The following is a 17,423-nucleotide window of genomic DNA, read 5'->3' on the forward strand; positions in this document are numbered from 1 at the left end:
TGATGAAGTTAAAATTATCTGTTTTTTTCCTTTGGTTGCTTGTGCTTTAGGTGTCATATCTAAGAAAGTGTTTGGGTTGTTTAACCCAAAGTCACAAAAATTTATTTATTATTATTTTTTAAGATTTTATTTATTTGAGAGACAGAGAATGAATGAGAGAGAGCACGAAAGGGGGAAGGGTCAGAGGGAGAAGCACTCCTGAGCAGGGAGCCTGATGTGGGACTTGATCCTGGGGCTCCAGGTTCAGGACCTGAGCTGAAGGCAGTCACTTAACCAACTGAGCCACCCAGGCGCCCTTCCCCCTGCCAAAAAAATTTATATCTATGCTTATTTCTAAGAGTTGTGTAATTTTAGTTGTTACATTTAGATCTTTGGTCCATTTTTTAGTTAATTTTTGTATATGGTGTGAAGCAGGGTTCTAACTTCATTCTTTTGCATATTTTGGTTATCTAGTTATCACAGCACCATTTACTGATTCAACTATTCTTTTCCTATTGAATTGTCTTGGCACACTTATTGAAAATCAATTGACCATAAATGTATAGGTTTGTTTCTGAACTCTCAATTCTATTCCATTGATCTGCATGTCTTTCCAACTGCTAGTATCACACTGTCTTAAATATTGAAGCTTTACGTTCTAAAATTGGAAGGTGTGAATCCTCCAACTCTGTTCTTTTTCAAGATTGTTTTTGGATATTCTGGATCCCTTGCATTTCCATGTGAATTTTAGAATCTGCTTGTCAATTTCTACCAAAAAAAAAAAAAAAGACAGCTGTGATTTTGATAGGGATAGCACTGATTCTGTAAATATTATGGGGGATACTGCCATCCTATCAATAGTAGGTCTTTGAAACCATGAACACGGTAGGTCTTTCCACTTACATAGGTCTTCCTTAATATCCTTCAAGGATTTTTTTGGGGAAGATTTTATTTATTTGACAGAGAGAGAGAGAGAGCACAAGCAGGGGGAATAGCAGGCAGAGGGAGATGTGGGACTCAATCCCAGGACCCCAGGATCATGACCTAAGCCGAAGGCAGATGTGTTACTGTGCCACCCAGGCGCCCCAGATATCCTTCAAGGATATTTTGTAGTTTTCAGTGTAGAAGTCTGAGCTTCTTTGTTAAATTTATTCCTAGTTACCTTATTCTTTTTGATGCTGTTGTAAATGGAATAGTTTTCTTAAATTCATTTTTGAATTATTCATTGCCAATGCATAGAAATACAGCTGACTTCTGTAAGTTGATTTTGTATCCTGGACATCTGTTGAACTCATTTATTAGCACTCATGATTTTTGGTGGATTCTTACGAGTTTTCAGTTTTTAAAAATTCATGTCATCTGCAAATATAGTTTTACTTCTTCCTTTCTAATCTGGATGCCTTTTATTACTTTTTCTTGCCTAACAGCTCTGGCTAGACCCTGCAGTACAATGTTGAATAAAAGTGGTAAGAGCAGGCATCCTTGTCTTATTCTGATCTTAGGGGAAAAAGCTTTCAGTCTTTCACCATTATGATGTTAGCTCTGTGTGTTTTTTTTTTTTTTTTTAAGATTTTATTTATTTATGTGAGAGAGAGAATGAGATAGAGAGAGAGAGCATGAGAGGGGGGAGGGTCAGAGGGAGAAGCAGACTCCCTGCTGAGCAGGGAGCCCGATGCGGGACTCGATCCCAGGACTCCAGGATCATGACCTGAGCCGAAGGCAGTCGCTTAACCAACTGAACCACCCAGGCGCCCTGCTCTGTGTTTTTCATAGATGCCCTTTATCAAGTTGAGGAAATTCCCTTCTATTCCTAGTATGTCAAGTTTTTTATCATGAAAGAATGTTGAATTTTGTCAAGTGCTTTTTCTGCATCTATTGAAGTGATCCTGTTTGTTTGTTTTTTTTCCCTCCTTTTATCTGTTAATAGGGTGTATTACATTGACTGACTTTCCTTTGTTGAACCAACCTTGTATTCCTGGAATAAATTCCATTTGGTTATGGCATATAATCCTTTTTATATGCTGGTAGACTTGGTTTGCTAGTATTTTGTTGAGGACTTTTTCACCTATATTTGTAAGGGATATTGGTTTGGAGTTCTCTTTCTTTGTGATGTCTTTGTCTGCTCTTGACATTAGGACCTGACAGAATGAGACAGGAAGAGTTCCTCATCACTTTTCATTTTTTGAAATCAAAGAATGCATCCTATGATAATGTCAACCCTGCCAGAAGCTGGGATAGGAATATATATTTACTGACTGGTCAGTCTATAGATACTTGAGTTTGCCTGTTTTACATGTTAAAAGTCAGAAAAGTTCTTAATTGATGGTATCTGCAGAAAGCAGAAGGAAGCTGGGTGAGGTACCTCCAAAGTAATTTTTTGCAGCTTGGGGAACAGCAGAAATTTCAAGTCTGTGGGGGCAGTAAGAGCATCAAGATGTGATGGCTCCAGACTCAAACAGATAGGGTCACACTCTTTTTGTTTTGTATCCAAAATGTGTTTACTGGGATGGTTTCCCAGTCATTTTGATTCAGGGTGCTTTTAATGCTGTTTCTGTCTGAAGGAACATTCTTCTGTACACCTTGCTTTTCCTCCTGTAGGCTGGCAGAGGACAGTGGAGCAGCCAACACACAAAACTACCATTTGTTCATGGTTAAAGTTGGTGGTGATTTTATAGCAACCTGGGCATTTCACATCCATGGAGTAGGAAGTGGGGCTCTGCACTAGGTGCTTCTTGTGTTTCCTCTTCTCTTCTGGAGAGGGATGGGGGAGATTCCTTGTGAGGGGTATGTTCTTGTGGGGAGGTTGTCACCATGGGGAGGGCTAGGGTCACATTCTTTCTCCATGCTCAGAAGCTGGATAACATGCCCATGCCCATTCTACTCAACTTTTTAATTTAATTTAATTTTGAGAGAGAGAGGGAGAGAGTGAAAGAGAGCACACATGAGGAGGGGGGAGGGGCAGAGGAAGCGGGAGAAACAGACTCCTTGCCCAACAGGGAGCCCAACGAGGGGCTCGATCCCAGGACCCTGGGATCACTGAGCTGAAGGCAGATGCTTAACTGACTGAGTCACCCAGGTGCTCCTCTACTCAACTTTCTTAAATCTGAATTTCTACAAATGCAAAATAAGGAATACCTTATCTAAATTTTTTAAAATGTGAGTTCCCTTGGTCTTAAGATAATTATATGAAGTAACGACATCTTAGTAATCTTGCCACCTTGCATACTGGTTCCATTTACATTACACTGAGATTATATCCATAAATAAGACATGTTTGAGGGAACAGTGGCTTTATGGGAACTACAGATGTATACTGGACTAGCATTCAACTAGTGCACGATCTCTAAAATGCCCAAGAAGGCAGGCTTTGATAATTTCCAGGTGGCTGATACAGTCCATGAATTTACCTCAAATGCAAACTGGGGAAGGAGAATTATGTGGGGAACACAATGTCACACAATGAAAATGACCCACAGCTCAGGTGATGCAGCCAAAATGGTTTTCTTTTAAATAGATTCTATGATGGGCACTCATTATCATTATACCTTTCCTTGAATGGTCATGAAGCTATCACATCTTCTTCAGAGGCAGCATTTCTAGTTCAGAGGTGGAATCTTTGAGAGCTATGAAAGCAACCTAAAGATAGTTGTGCTACTCAGGGATGAACCAACTTTCCTGTTCCAAACTGAACTACAGTGGGCAGTCCTTTCCATGGCCTTCATGTGTTTGTGTCCTTGGTCCATTACTGTACATGCCTCATTGACTTATGACCTTCTCTCTTCTCTCCCATGGGATCAGTGTTCCTTGATTGAAGGGAGGGACTATATTCTACCCACTCAATCTTTAGGGTCCTGTATACTGTCCCTTATACATGCTTTGGACTTTTGTTGTTGTTGTTTTACTATTTTTACAATTCAAACAAACCTGGCACAAACCTCAATTGGGCTCCAAATATTTTTATACTAATTTAAAAGTAAAACTCAGGAATGTGATTTATAAGAAAACTGATCAGTAGTTCTAGAAAGACTGAAAAGGTTTAAATCTCCTCCTACATAAGACAAGGACGTGGCAGAGTTTGCCCTGCCAGAGCCGCCACCTCACTGGAGCAGAGGGAAGGGGATGAGTCTATGGGGAGGCGAGGAGAAGAAGGAAAAGATGTTCTTTACACAAAGGGCAACTCCAATGGGTCCAACTCTTTTGTAGTCTCTTCTTGTGGAAAGCAGGGCAGAGCAGGGCCACAGCATGTCTGCTATACTACTCCTCACCCACTTCCTACCTGACTTGGGAAAACTGACCTAAAGATGGCCCTTCCTAGTCCTTGTGCAGTGAGGATCCCAGCTGCTGCTGAGATGCAGAGGGGAGCAGGGTCTCCTACCCTTCTGATGATACAGGCAATACGTGATGGAAGAGGGGATGGACCGAATTCAAATTTGGAAGCTACGCGACGGCTCTACCACTGTATTGTGGATGTGGACCCAGGGTTCTACAAGGCTATCCATATTCTGATTGGCCCATACGGCCACAGTAGGTAGAGGAGGCCTTCTCTGGTGTGCTGGCAGGACAGAAAAGTGCAATGCGGAAACAAAATCTGGATGATGGCTGAAAATTTCCCAAGCTTGGTGAAAGACAAACCTACATATTTATGAAGGCTGAGTAAACCACAAACAGGATAAATCCAAAGAAATCCATGCTCAGATATATCATAATTAATTGCTGAAAACTAGACAAAGAAAAAAATCTTGAAAGCAGCTGGAGAAAAAGGACACATTACTGATAGAGGATCAAGGATTTGAATAACTATGAATTTCTCATTGGAAACTGTGGAGACCAGAAGGAAGCAGCACATTTTAAATGTGCTGAAAGAGGGCACCTGGGTGGCTCAGTCAGTTAAGCATCTGCCTTTGGCTCAGGTCGTGATCCCGGGGTCCGGGGATCGAGCCCTGCACTGGGTTCCCTGCTCAGTGGGGAGTCTGCTTCTCCCTCTCTCCCCCTCCCTGCTTGTGCTTTCTTGCTCTCTAATGAATAAATAAAATCTTTAAAAAAAAAAAAAAGGGCTGAAAGAAAATGTCAACCCCGAGTTCTATACCAAATAAAAATATCCTCCTTAGGAATGAAGGTGAAATAAAGACATTCTCAGATGAAGGCAAACTAGTAGAATTCACAGCCAGCAGATCTGCTCTAAAAGAAATGCTAAAGGAAGATCATCAGATAGAAGGAAAATGGAATTAAGAAGGAAATTGGAATATTAGGAATGAAGAGCAACAGAAATGACAAATATCTGGATAAATATTTATGACTATTCTTCCTCTCTGAATTCTTTAGAATATACTTGACAGTTATAAGTAAAAAATATAATATTATCTGATGGGATTTTCAATGTATATAGATGTAATATGACAGCTATTGCATAAAGGGAAAATGGTAAAGGGATCTATATGGTGAGAGGTTTCTACATTCCAACTGAAGTGCTAAAAAATTGCTTCTAATTTATTTTATAATCCACTAAAATATTATACAAAAAGATCAAGTCAAAATCATAATAGATACTAAAAATGGATTACTAGGGGTGCTTGGGTGGCTCAGTCGGTTGAGCATCTGCCTTCGGCTCAGGTCATGGTTCCGGGGTCCTGGGATTGAGCCCCGCATCGGGCTCCCTGCTTGGTGGGGAGTCTGCTTCTCCCTCTCCCTCTGCCCCTCCCCCCACTCATGTTCTCTCTTGTGCTCTCTTAAATGAATAAATGAAAAAAATCTTTAAAAAAAAATAAAAATGAATTACTAAAACGGATTACTAAAAATGTTCAAATAACCCAAAGAAGGCAGGAATAGGGAAAAAGAATGACAGAGTAGGAAAAGCAGAAGACAAATAATACAATGGTATACCTAATTCCAAACATCAATAATTGCCTCGAATGTAAATGGTCTAAACACACCAATTAAAACAAAGATTGGCAGAGTGGGTTAAAGAAAAAAAAACATCATAACCAAACTTTATGCTATTATAAGAAAACTCACTTCAAATATAATTATATAGGTAGACTGAAATTAAAAAGATGGAAAAAGGCATGCCATGCAAACATCAATCAAAAGAAAGCTAGAGGTGCTATGTATTTTTTTAAAAAGGAGTTAATTCTTTTTATTTATTTTAGAGACAGAGAGAGAGAGAGAGCTCGTGAGCATGAGTAGGGGGAGGGGCAGAGGGAGAGCATCTTTAAGCAGACTCCCAGTTGAGTGGGGAGCCTGATGCAGGGCTTGATCTCACCACCCATGAGATCATGACCTGAGCTAAAACCAAGAGTCAGATGTTTAACTGAGCTACCCAGGTGCCCCAGCTCGAGGTGCTATATTAATATTGGGCAAAGATTTCAAAGCAAAGAAAATTGCCAGAGATGAAGAGGGATATTATAATTTCAATAAAAGGGTCAATTCACCAAGAAGACATAATCCTAAAAATCCTAAATGTGTATTCAGCTAACAGAGCCTTATACAAATAAGTAAATAAATGAAAAGACATAATGTGTTTATAGATTAGAAGACTCAACATGGTAAAGATGTCAATTTTCCCCTGATTTATAGATTTAATGAAATACTAATCAAAATCCCACAGCAGGATTTCTTCTTTTTTGTAGATATAGACCAGCTGATGCTACAATTTATATGGAAGAGCAAGGAATTAGACTAGCTAAAACAGTTTTGGAGAAGAATAAAGTTGGAGGATCACACTGCCTGATTTTAAGACTTACAGAGCTACAGTAAGCTTTATTAGTAAAGCTACATTAAGACTGTGGTGTTGGTGAAAGGATGAGTGTATAAATCAATGGAACAGATTAGAGAATCCAGAAATAGAGTCACAAAATATGGCCGTTTGATTTCTGACAAAGGAAATTTAATGGAGAAAGCAACCACTCACCAAAACTAGAGTTGGGGACACTGTGGTGAACAAATCAAAGACTAAATGCAAACAGGGAGCAGATCATAAACTAATGCCAAGACTCTCGAGCTTCTCTTGAAGAAACCCAAATCTGGCAGCAACTGGCCTATATTCCCCCATGGCAACAATCAGCTAGAGCTGAGTCCTGGCAACTCCTTTAACAGGACCTGCATGCCCCAGTGTGACGCAGCTTCCATAGGACCCTTCTGTTTTTGACACCAAGACTTCATTATATGCCATTTATTAACCCACTTGCATGATTGTTCTGTTGTTTCTCTTAGAGATCTCCTCCTCTATATCTGTGTCTCTATGAAAAGATGGAGAAATAAACAAAAACAGGGAAGACTATGGGTATTGAAAGAACATTTTTCTTCATAGAAGGACAATATATTCTTGCGTTTTGATTATGTATATAGTATCTCCTTAGCTTCACTTAGTGTAAGTGTTGTTTGAGTCCTATACTGGTAGAAAAAATTAAGCAAAAATGATACAGTCAGCTATAGAGCCAACTGTCTAAGAAGCTGGGGTGGGGGGTGGTGTCTGGGCATCTGAGCCTGCAAGGTCCCAGGAAATCTCCCTTAGGAGAGCAAAAGCCAAGAAGCTGTGTGTGCAATACCAGAATCCTCAAGAACTTCTCAGCATATATCCCAGATAACACACAGCACCCTTCTCCACACTGCAGTTTGACTTTCTCATTTATAGTCCCCTCTACCAGACTGCTAACCGCTTAAGAGTAGAAATTAGTATTTTATGCTTCTTTGTGTCTCGCAGTTTAGTTTAGTACAGTGTCTGACATGTTTTATGTATCCAATAACTCTAAAATTATTATTGTTATTATTTTAGAGAGGGAGGGGAGAGGGACAGAGGGAGAGAGAGAATCCCAAGGATGCTCCACACCCAGGGTGGAGCCTGAAGCGGGGCTCAATCTCACAATCTTAATATCGTGACCTGAGACGAAATCAAGAGTTGGACACCTAACCAACTGAGCCATCCAGGTGCCCCAACTCTAAAATTATTTTAAAAGTAATATATTAACTTGTTTTCCTTCTTTAAGAACCCATTACATATAAAACTAACATCTCTTTTGACCAACTTCCCCTAATCTTTCTCTACTCTTTCTCCATGTAACTGTGTCCTTCTCAAACACAGTAAAACACCTTGTAGTATGCATATAAATCCATGAACAATATGGTGTTTAGTTTAGTTTACATATGTCATATAAACATATCACTTTGTGACTTGCTTTTTTTGGATCCCACTAGAGATCTATCCCAATTGAGACATTTACAGATAGAGCTCAATCCTTAATTTTGCCAACTTTATAGTACCTCATTGTACTATATCAGGTTTCCTTCCTTCCCTCCCTCTTGGTGGATAATCTCCCACTTGCATGATTGTTCTGTTGTTGGTGAAAGGATGAGTGTATAAATCAATGTATATCATGTTTAATTTATTCACTCACCACTGATGGACATTTAGCTTATCTTTGATTTTTCACTATTGTAATTATTCACTAATAACAGTATCCACATTGAAATTCCACATGCTTACACAGGACCAAGCTATGTTACTACTGTATAATTAGGCTACAGAAATGCACACATACACACAAAAGTCTGACAAAATAGTTTCATCACCAAGAAATGCAACTGGAAAAGACCAAATGAATTGCAAAAAATACCTGATTGCCTCTAGAAACAAGCAATAGAGCAAGGTTAGGTTATCCTAGCTATTAGTTTCTTTCTTTCTTTTTTTTTTTTCTAGCTACTAGTTTCAAATAAGGGGGAGAGGGGACCAGTAGCTGGTCAGATTCAGCAAAACTGGAATGGGTAAGTGCAAATGGGATATAACTCTGATACATAATGATGCAACACAATGTACTCATTCAAGATAAAGACCCATTCTAAACTAGTGGGTCAGACCAATGAGGAAGATTTCTGCTCCTGAGGAATCTGGTTGTTTAATATTGGTTAACATGTGTCAGAATATAATCTTTACATTTATAGTCCTTAAAGAGACCCCAAATAGAAAAGAGATCATCCTCTATTATTTCATATTAATTTTGGGAAAATTTAAAAATCAAACAGTAAAAAAAAAAAAAACAGTACTTGATGCTTTGGATTTAAAAGGTTAGTTCTAAAATGCTGTAATATAGCAACTCTTTGATTAAAAAAATATGCAAAAAAAGCAAAGGAGCAGTAGACATTTTCAAAGTGTTTGACAATAATATAAATCATTATCTTTTTTTTTCCCAAAATTTACTTATTTGATAGAGAGAGAGAGAGCACAAGCAGGGAGAGTGGCAGGTAGAGGAAGAGGAAGCAGCATCCTCTCAGGGTCCTGGGATCGAGCCCCGCATCGGGCTCCCTGCTCAGCGGGAAAGCCTGCTTCTCCCTCTCCCACTCCCCCTGCTTGTGTTCCCTCTCTCGCTATGTCTCTCTCTCTGTCAAATACATAAATAAAATCTTAAAAAAAAAATAAAAGTCTTCAGGAGTTTGCAGAACGTAAACTCCATTGATCAATCTTAAAAAAAAAAAAAAAAAAAATTTCTTTGTGGTTCTTTTTGTCCTAAGGATATATTGCACTAGAGATGGAAAATCAAATTATTGTGCTTAAAAGTTGAAATAATTCCTCTCTGTGTGATTCAGGCATCAATTCAATACACAATTGAGTTCTTTTTGCCCCATTTTATTTCAATTTTTAGAGATATAAAAACTCTTTTTTAAGTTTTATTTATTTAAATAATCTTTCCACCCAACATGGGGCTCAAACTCACAACCCCAAGATCAAGAGTCGCATGCTCTTCCAACTGAGCCAGCCAGGTGCCCCGAGATATAAAAAATCTTAAATTTAACTTTGTTATATAATTATGTAAAACAGTAACATGGTTCCAAAGTCAAATCTACAAAAGAAGGTACATCCAGAAAAGTCTAGCTTCTGTCCTTGAACCCTCCTTTCTGTTCCTGCCCTTTCTTTATAGGTAACCATTTTTGCGATTAGTTTTTGGTTTACCCTTTCATGAAAATAGACAAGAGATTCCAGTCTGAATTCTTTGTTTTAGTAGTACTCATAGCTAAGATTTATTACAGGGAAAGGATGAAAACCAAAATCCACAAAGGGAAAGCTGTGTGGGGCAAAGTCCAGAGGAAACCCCGCCCAAGCTTTTAAAGTCCTCTCCCAGTAGAGTCACATGGGATACTAAGCCTTATCTCCTAACTAAAAGCTTTGTTTTTTTCTTAAATAAAAGATTATACATTTTCCACCTTTTCTTTCTTTTTTTTTTTAAAAGATTTTATTTATTTATTAGAGAGAGAGAGCACAAGCAGGGGGGAGAGGGAGAAGCAGGCTCCCCGATAAGCAGGGAGCCCAACATGGGGCTTGATCCCAGGACCCTGATATCATGACCTGAGCCAAAGGCAGATACTTAACTGACTGAGCCACCCAGGCACCCCTAAATCATTATTCAAATAATTTCACAAATTAAGTCTCTTTGAAGAGACTAGCAATGAAGCTGCCCCACAATTATGTAAGACAGATATTATAATGTGCAGCTTTCCAAGTCCTTGTTTTACAAACCGATTCAAAAACTTGGAAAGCAAGGAAGAGAAAAGGGCCCTAAAATTAAAAATTCTGAACAACTGTAGTCAGAGACGACAAAAGGAGTAAAATGAAAAAGAATTCTTATAGGCAATGTGTCTGAAGATGTACAGCAGGATACACACACACTTTTGTATTCACGTTACAAAGCATGGTAACATAATGAATACCTGGGAACCAACCATGCAACTTCATCACTAGACAATCCCAAGGAGTCAAAGTCAAACTGCATTCTTCTCTATTGTATTCTCTTGCCTCACCTCCCCAAGCCCCACCCCATGAAGTAATCACTGCCTCTTTTGTGCCATTTATATGATGGGATTCTAGGAACATTTTCAAGAATGAAATTAGTACAAATTCACTTGAGTAGAAAAACTAATTTATATCTATCTACTAAATATCAGGGACAGCACACAGTATCCCTACTGCTATGAAATCTTACATCACCACCATCTCTATTAAAAATCTTCTCATAATTAAGTCATCTCATAATTGATTTTCTCAATCATCATCTCAAATATTCTATTAAGCAGATCAAAATAAGCCTAACTTTTTTAAACTTCTTAGAATAAAGATGGTTAAGCATACCACAGCATACTACTTCTATTAGATAATAGCTCAAGAAAAGATTAAAATACTTATAGGCAACTTACTTCATGTAAATTCAGTTCTTTAACTTTCTCTTTTAATATAACCTGTAAGACAAAAAAGTATGTTATGCCCATTTACATTTATAATTAAAAAATTTCTCATTATACTAAAACATATTTTTCTTTTGTATATGTAGCTCACTTCTCCTCCTGTTCAATATTGGAAAAAAATCTCTTTTATATTGAGACAGAACATTTTAGCCATATTTTTTTTAGCAACATTTTTTTTTAACCTGAGCAGTGATGCAATGTTCTCCTGAAAAACAATTTTAAAATCCCTTTGAGTATAGATTAAATTTCAGGAAAAGACATAAATACATGCTCATCTGGACCAAGTGCTAACTTAGGAGGAAAATAAATGAGGTTGACTCTCATGATTCACTAAAACAGTATTAGCTGATGAGAACTATTAATGTATAAAAGATTAAAAAAATAAGGTCAAACTTAATTTTGCAAGTTTTGCTTATTTTTATTCATCATTATCCTCAGAAAATTTTAGCTCTACCCAAAGTCATGTAAATGAACTTAAAATTCACCCAGGTGCCATCCCCAACCTGTGGTAACTGGATACCAGTTAAAAAAAATGACAAGTGATAAGAGGGCAGCAGATTATTATTTAAAAAGAAAATTTCCAGGGGCGCCTGACTGGCTGTTGGTAGAGCATGTGACTCTTGATCTCGGGGTTGTGAATTCAAGCCCCATGTTGGGTGTAGTGATTACTTAAACAAATAATATCCTTAAAAAATAAAAAAAATAAAATAGAAAATTTTGGAGAATAAACAGCTTATTAGAATTATATGCCATCTTAAAGTCAAAAAATAGGTAAGTGAAATTTGGGGGAAAATCTCCCAGTTTTGAGTATCTTACATTCTTGAACCAAAAATGGTTTTCAGGGCAAATCATATTTTCAGAAATCACAACCAAAAGCTATCATCCAGCTATGCAGGGATGTACTAAATTTCCAATTCAGTATATTTTAAAAACCACTTTACTGTCTATCTTGTTACTCTATTAACTCTATCAGTCAATTTTACTTGTTAAATGACCATCAAGGCCAATTTTACTTTCTAGTTAGCTTACATCTTACATACAAATATCTTACAGGTTGTCAAATTTATGATAATATTGAGACAAAAGGATTCATTAATTTAGAAAACTAAAACATTCAACTCTATGAATCTCACATGAGACCTATCGGGAAGACCATGGGGTTACCTATGAACATCGGTGTGGACATCTAAAGGACTTGACAATGAGCTCAGATTTCAAAGAGATATAAACAAAAGATGGACAAAGAGATACGTAATCCTAAAATGGTGACATGGTCCAGCATCAGTGTCAGCAAGGTTAAAGACCCAAATAAACTAAAGCTTACCCCACGACTCCCTAAAAACAAACAAAAAACAAAGAAAAACAAAACAAAACCAAAACCCAAATCCCAAAACCAGAAAGCAAAAAAAACTAAGGACAATAAAAATAATTTCATACTTTGGGCCAAAAGAAAATTTAGGAACACCTAGGCCCACTGTTTGGTGTCCGTGGTAAAATGTCATCAGATGACACATGGAAGAAAAAACAAATTTTACTTGGCCATCAAGAAAAGCTAAATTTATTCCCTTAAAGAACAAATCGGTAAAGGAATGACAGTACAAAGGGTAGGGATTAACAGCAATGACTCAAGTATTTAGACTTCCGATAGTGTGACGTGAGAGAGGAGGAGGAGATAAGATCACTATAATGCAACTGTTCACCTCTGAGGAACTGATATGTCTTCTAACGGAAGAAGTAACAAATTCATTTAATGGGATCTCTTAACTCTACTAGATTAACAGTAATTTTAAGGATTATTAACCATAGCATTTTCCTTTAGCAGTGTTGGCTAAAGTTCCCTGTTGTATTATTATATCATCTGAACTTCAAATAATGAGGAATGCTTAAAGTGAAGTTGATTTATTTTGTACTGCAAACTGGAAGTGAAATGCTAAAATGAACACAAGTAAATCCAGTCCCAGTTTAAAATATGAATGGAAATCTAAGTTCTCATTTTTTGGTTAAAAAAAAAAATCAAGGCCAATCTGAAGTAGATTTCTTACCTGTTTGTAGGCATAAAATTCTTTGTGTGCTTGATGTCTTAGCCTAAAAGACAAATGAGCAATGTGATATTGAGGTTTCGAATATAACGATTTGATAAAAAGATCTTAAACAGATTTTTGATATTAATTTATATCATTTATGGTTTAAAATCCAAAATCTTTATCCTGAAAAACACCCAAATGACACATCTGTTACCACGTTATGAGAAAGTAGCCAAAGAACCATAAAATGTTATGTTATCCAAATGTTAAGTTCAAGTGAAATCTCATTAAAACAAAATCTTAATACAACAAATATTTAAATGAAGAAGCTTCAATTCTATTTATATTGGTGACAGTCCACTTGTTTTAGTATTTAATAGATCACATTTTTTCTTAATTTAAAAAATTTAAGTGTAACATCCATCTAATAATGTAAAGAAACCTTAAGAATACAGTTAAATGTGGGGCACCTGGGTGGCTCCGTTGGGTAAGCATCTGCTTTCGGCTCAGGTCATGATCCCAGAATGCTGGGATGGAGCCCCACATCTGTCTCCCTGCTCAGCGGGGAGTCTGCTTCTCCCTCTGCCCCTCCCCCCTGCTCCCTGTTCGTGCTTGCTCTCACTGGCTCTCTCTCTCTCGCTCTCACTTTCTCTAAGAAATAAATTTTAAAAATCTAAAAAAAAAAAAATTAAAAAAATACAGCTAAATGTTAAAAAAAATATATATATATATGTACATACACACACACACACAAGTGTAACATCACACAGATCAAGATACAGAACATTTCCAGGACCCCTGAAATGACTATCAATATCTACCCCTAAGAGTTACCCACTATCCTGATTCCTATCACTATAGATTAACTGTGCTTGTTTTGAACTTCACTTAAATGTATCATGTGATATATGCTTTTTGTGTTGGCTTCTTTCAGCTAACAATTACTTGTGAAATTCATCCACATGGTTGCAGTAATTCTTTTTGACTGATATATAGTGTTCCACTGTATGAATATAAGACTATCCATTACACTGTTAATGAATATTTAGGTTACTTCCAGTTTGGGGCTATTATAAAGAAAGCTGCTACATAAATTCTACGTCTTTTAGCGGACATATAGATTTAATTCTGTTGAGTATATACCTAGGAGTAGAACTGCTAGTCAAAATGCTTGTACTGATTTCTATTCCTAGATGTAATGCACTAGAGCTCTTGCTGTTTCACATCTTTGCCACTACTTGGTAGGATCAGTTAAAAAAAATTTAGCCAATCTGGTAAGTATTCAGTCGTATCTCATTTCAGCTTTAATTTGCATTTCACATTTGATGTTCAGCACCCTCAGCACCCTTTTGTAAGCTTATTGTCCATTTGGATAACTTCCTTTATAAAATGCCTGTTTGATGGGGCACCTGGGTGGCTCAGTCAGTTAAGCGTCTGCCTTTGCCTTGGGTCATGATCGCAGGGTCCCGGGATCAAGCCCCACATTGGGCTCCCTGCTCAGTGGGAGGCCTGCTTCTCCCTCTCCCACTCCCCCTGCTTGTGTTCCCTCTCTCGATGTGTCTCTGTCAAATAAATAAAATCTTTAAAAAAAATAAGAAAAAATGCCTGTTTGGGTCTTTAAAAAATGAGTTACCTTTTTCTTATTGATTTGTAGGAGTTCTTTATATATTTCAGACGCAAGTCCTCTCTTTGGCCTATGTACTGCAATTATCTCCCACTCTATGGCTTGTGTTTTCATTCTCTTGATGGTATCTTTTGATGAACAGAAGCTTTTAATTTAAATTAAGTCCAATTTATAAACTCTTCCCAATAATGTCAAGTTCTTTTTGCATCCAGTTAAAGAAATCTTTGCCTACCCCCCGATCAGGAAGATATTCTCTTGTGTGTATTGTGAAAACAATTTGTTATTTTACCTGTTACATTTAGGTATCCATCCAAAATTACTTATGATCCATCTGAAATTAGTCTTTATATATGATGTGAGGAAGGGGTCAAGATTCTTTCTATCCACATGCAGATTTTCATTTGATTCATTTATTCAAAAGACCCTATTTTCCCTATTGCATAGCAGTGGCACATCTGTCATAAGTCAGATCCAATATGTGGGTCTGTTTCTAGAGTTCTGTTCTATTCCATTGGTCTCTTTGCCTATTCCTGTATACTTGGTTGAATAGTCTAAAAAATTTATGTCTGCTGGAACCTCAGAATGCAACCCTATTTGGAAATAGAGACTTTGTAGATTATTTAGTTAAAATGAGGTCATATTAAATCCAATATGACTGGTGTAGAAGAAGGCCAGGTGAAGACAGAAACAGACTGAAATCATGCAGGTACAAGCCAAAGAACATCAAAGATTTCTGGTAACTACCAGGAACTAGGGAAGAGGCAAGGATTCTCCCCTAGAGCCTTCAGAGGGAGCATGGACCTGCTGACACCTTGATTTCAAACTTCTAACCTCCAGAACTGTGAGATTAGAGTTCTGTTATTTTTAAGCCACTTGGTTTGTGGTACTTTGTTATAGCAGCCCTGGGAAATGAATGCACCTGATGTCATTACCACATTATTTTTTTTTTTAAGATTTTATTTATTTATGAGAGAGAGCGAGCACAAGGAGGGGGAGTGGCAGGCAGAGGGGGAGTGGCAGGCAGAGAGGGAGAAGCAGGCTCCCCACTGAGCAAGGAGTCCAATGCAGGACTTGATCCCAGGACCCTGGGATCACGACCTGAGCTGAAGGCAGACGCGTTATGACTGAGCCACCCAAGCAGCCCCACATTAGTTTTTCTCTTAACTTTTATCTGAAATAATTTCTCAGAATCGCTGCAAAAAGAAAAGCTGCAAAAAGTAGAGTTCACATAAATTTCCTCTCAGATTTACCAATGTTCACATCTTACAAAACCATTGTACAGTGATCAAACCCAGGAAATTAACACTGATATTATTAATATTGTCATAATATTAAACAACATTGTTTGAATTTCATTTTTTTTCATTATTGTCCTTTTCCTGTTCTATTATCCAATCCAAGATCCTACCTTGCATCTATTTATGTCTCCTTAGCCTCCTCCAATCTCTGACAATTCTTTAGTTTTCCCTTGACTTTCAATTTGACACATTAACCAATGATCATTACGTTATGGAGGTGTCTACCAGGTCTCTCCACTGTAAAAGGTACTATTTCCCTCTTTGTGACTGATCAATATCTTGGGGAAGAGATGTTGAAACTATGCAAATACCTATTTTTTTCTCAAACTTTTGCCCACTGATTTTAGCACCCATCTTGCTTGCAACAATTACTGTAGTGGCTACATGGTGGTGGTTTTGTAGTTTTCTAATTCCTTGTACATTAATTGGAATTCTTCTGTATGGAAGAGTTGTCCGTTCTTATTTATTTATATCAGTATTAATTTGTGGATATTTTAGTCTATGGGTTATATAATTCAGTATGATCATTATTTGTTTTGTTGCTCAAACTGATTTAGGGTTGGCCTTCATTAGCTCCATCACGTTGACGTCTGTGTCCTTTCAGTATGCCCTCATCCTTTTCCATGCACATCCTTGCTTACTGGCACCAAAAGGTGTTCCAGGCTCATCTTGTATTTCCTATGCCCCAGTTGTGGAATTAACCACTTTTTCAAAAGAATCTTGGTTCCTTTTATTGGAGAAGAGTATTTAGAAACCAAATTCTGGGTGCTAGGTGAATAGCACTTTGTTTTAAATACTGGGGCTTTGTAACAAGTATGGGTCTGGCAATATTAAGTCCTCAAGCTCTGCTCTTAACTACTGTCTTGGCTATTCTTTTTTTTTTAAAGACACATTTATTCAGCGTCATGATCAGACTATTACACTTAGCAATCAAGAGCATGGGTGCAAAAAAAAAAATCTACATTAAAACCCTTTGTTGGAATGCTTTACACTTTCCACAGAACAGAAACTAAAATAACCTGTTAGACAATTAGTCACAAATACAGTCCTCGAGTTTTTTGCCCATACACATGAGTATTGTCTAAAACATGTCTTCTTTGTAGCAGCTCGGCCCTGCCACCACTGTGCTTGGCTGAGTTCACAAATCTGTTGTAACCTATAGCTTCCCTGTCACTTCTCTGGCTCTCCTCTCCTGCTAAGCTTTGTTTCCTGGCAGTGATTAAAACCTTTTGCCACTGTCGTAGCTACTGCTGCTGCTGGAACCACCACAGC

At 37.6% G+C, this 17,423-nt stretch overlaps 1 protein-coding gene and 1 pseudogene across 3 annotated transcripts in view; both read right to left on the bottom strand.

Annotated features, from left to right (window-relative positions):
• RNF24 (ring finger protein 24) overlaps positions 1-17,423 on the bottom strand; it is a 70,646-nt gene that overhangs the window by 9,687 nt on the left and 43,536 nt on the right. For all 3 annotated transcript variants that reach the window (XM_006742586.3, XM_081833168.1, XM_081833169.1), the window contains 2 exons: positions 13,248-13,290; positions 11,158-11,199 (listed from right to left, as the gene is read on the bottom strand). In XM_006742586.3, coding sequence (XP_006742649.1) covers positions 11,158-11,199; positions 13,248-13,290 — 85 coding nt within the window. The remainder of the gene's footprint in view (positions 1-11,157; positions 11,200-13,247; positions 13,291-17,423) is intronic.
• On the bottom strand, positions 7-11,151 carry LOC102729464 (small ribosomal subunit protein eS27-like pseudogene; annotated as a pseudogene).

Source organism: Leptonychotes weddellii, chromosome 10 (genome assembly GCF_054177405.1).
Source record: "Leptonychotes weddellii isolate Sample4059 chromosome 10, ASM5417740v2, whole genome shotgun sequence".
Lineage (NCBI taxonomy): Eukaryota > Metazoa > Chordata > Mammalia > Carnivora > Phocidae > Leptonychotes > Leptonychotes weddellii.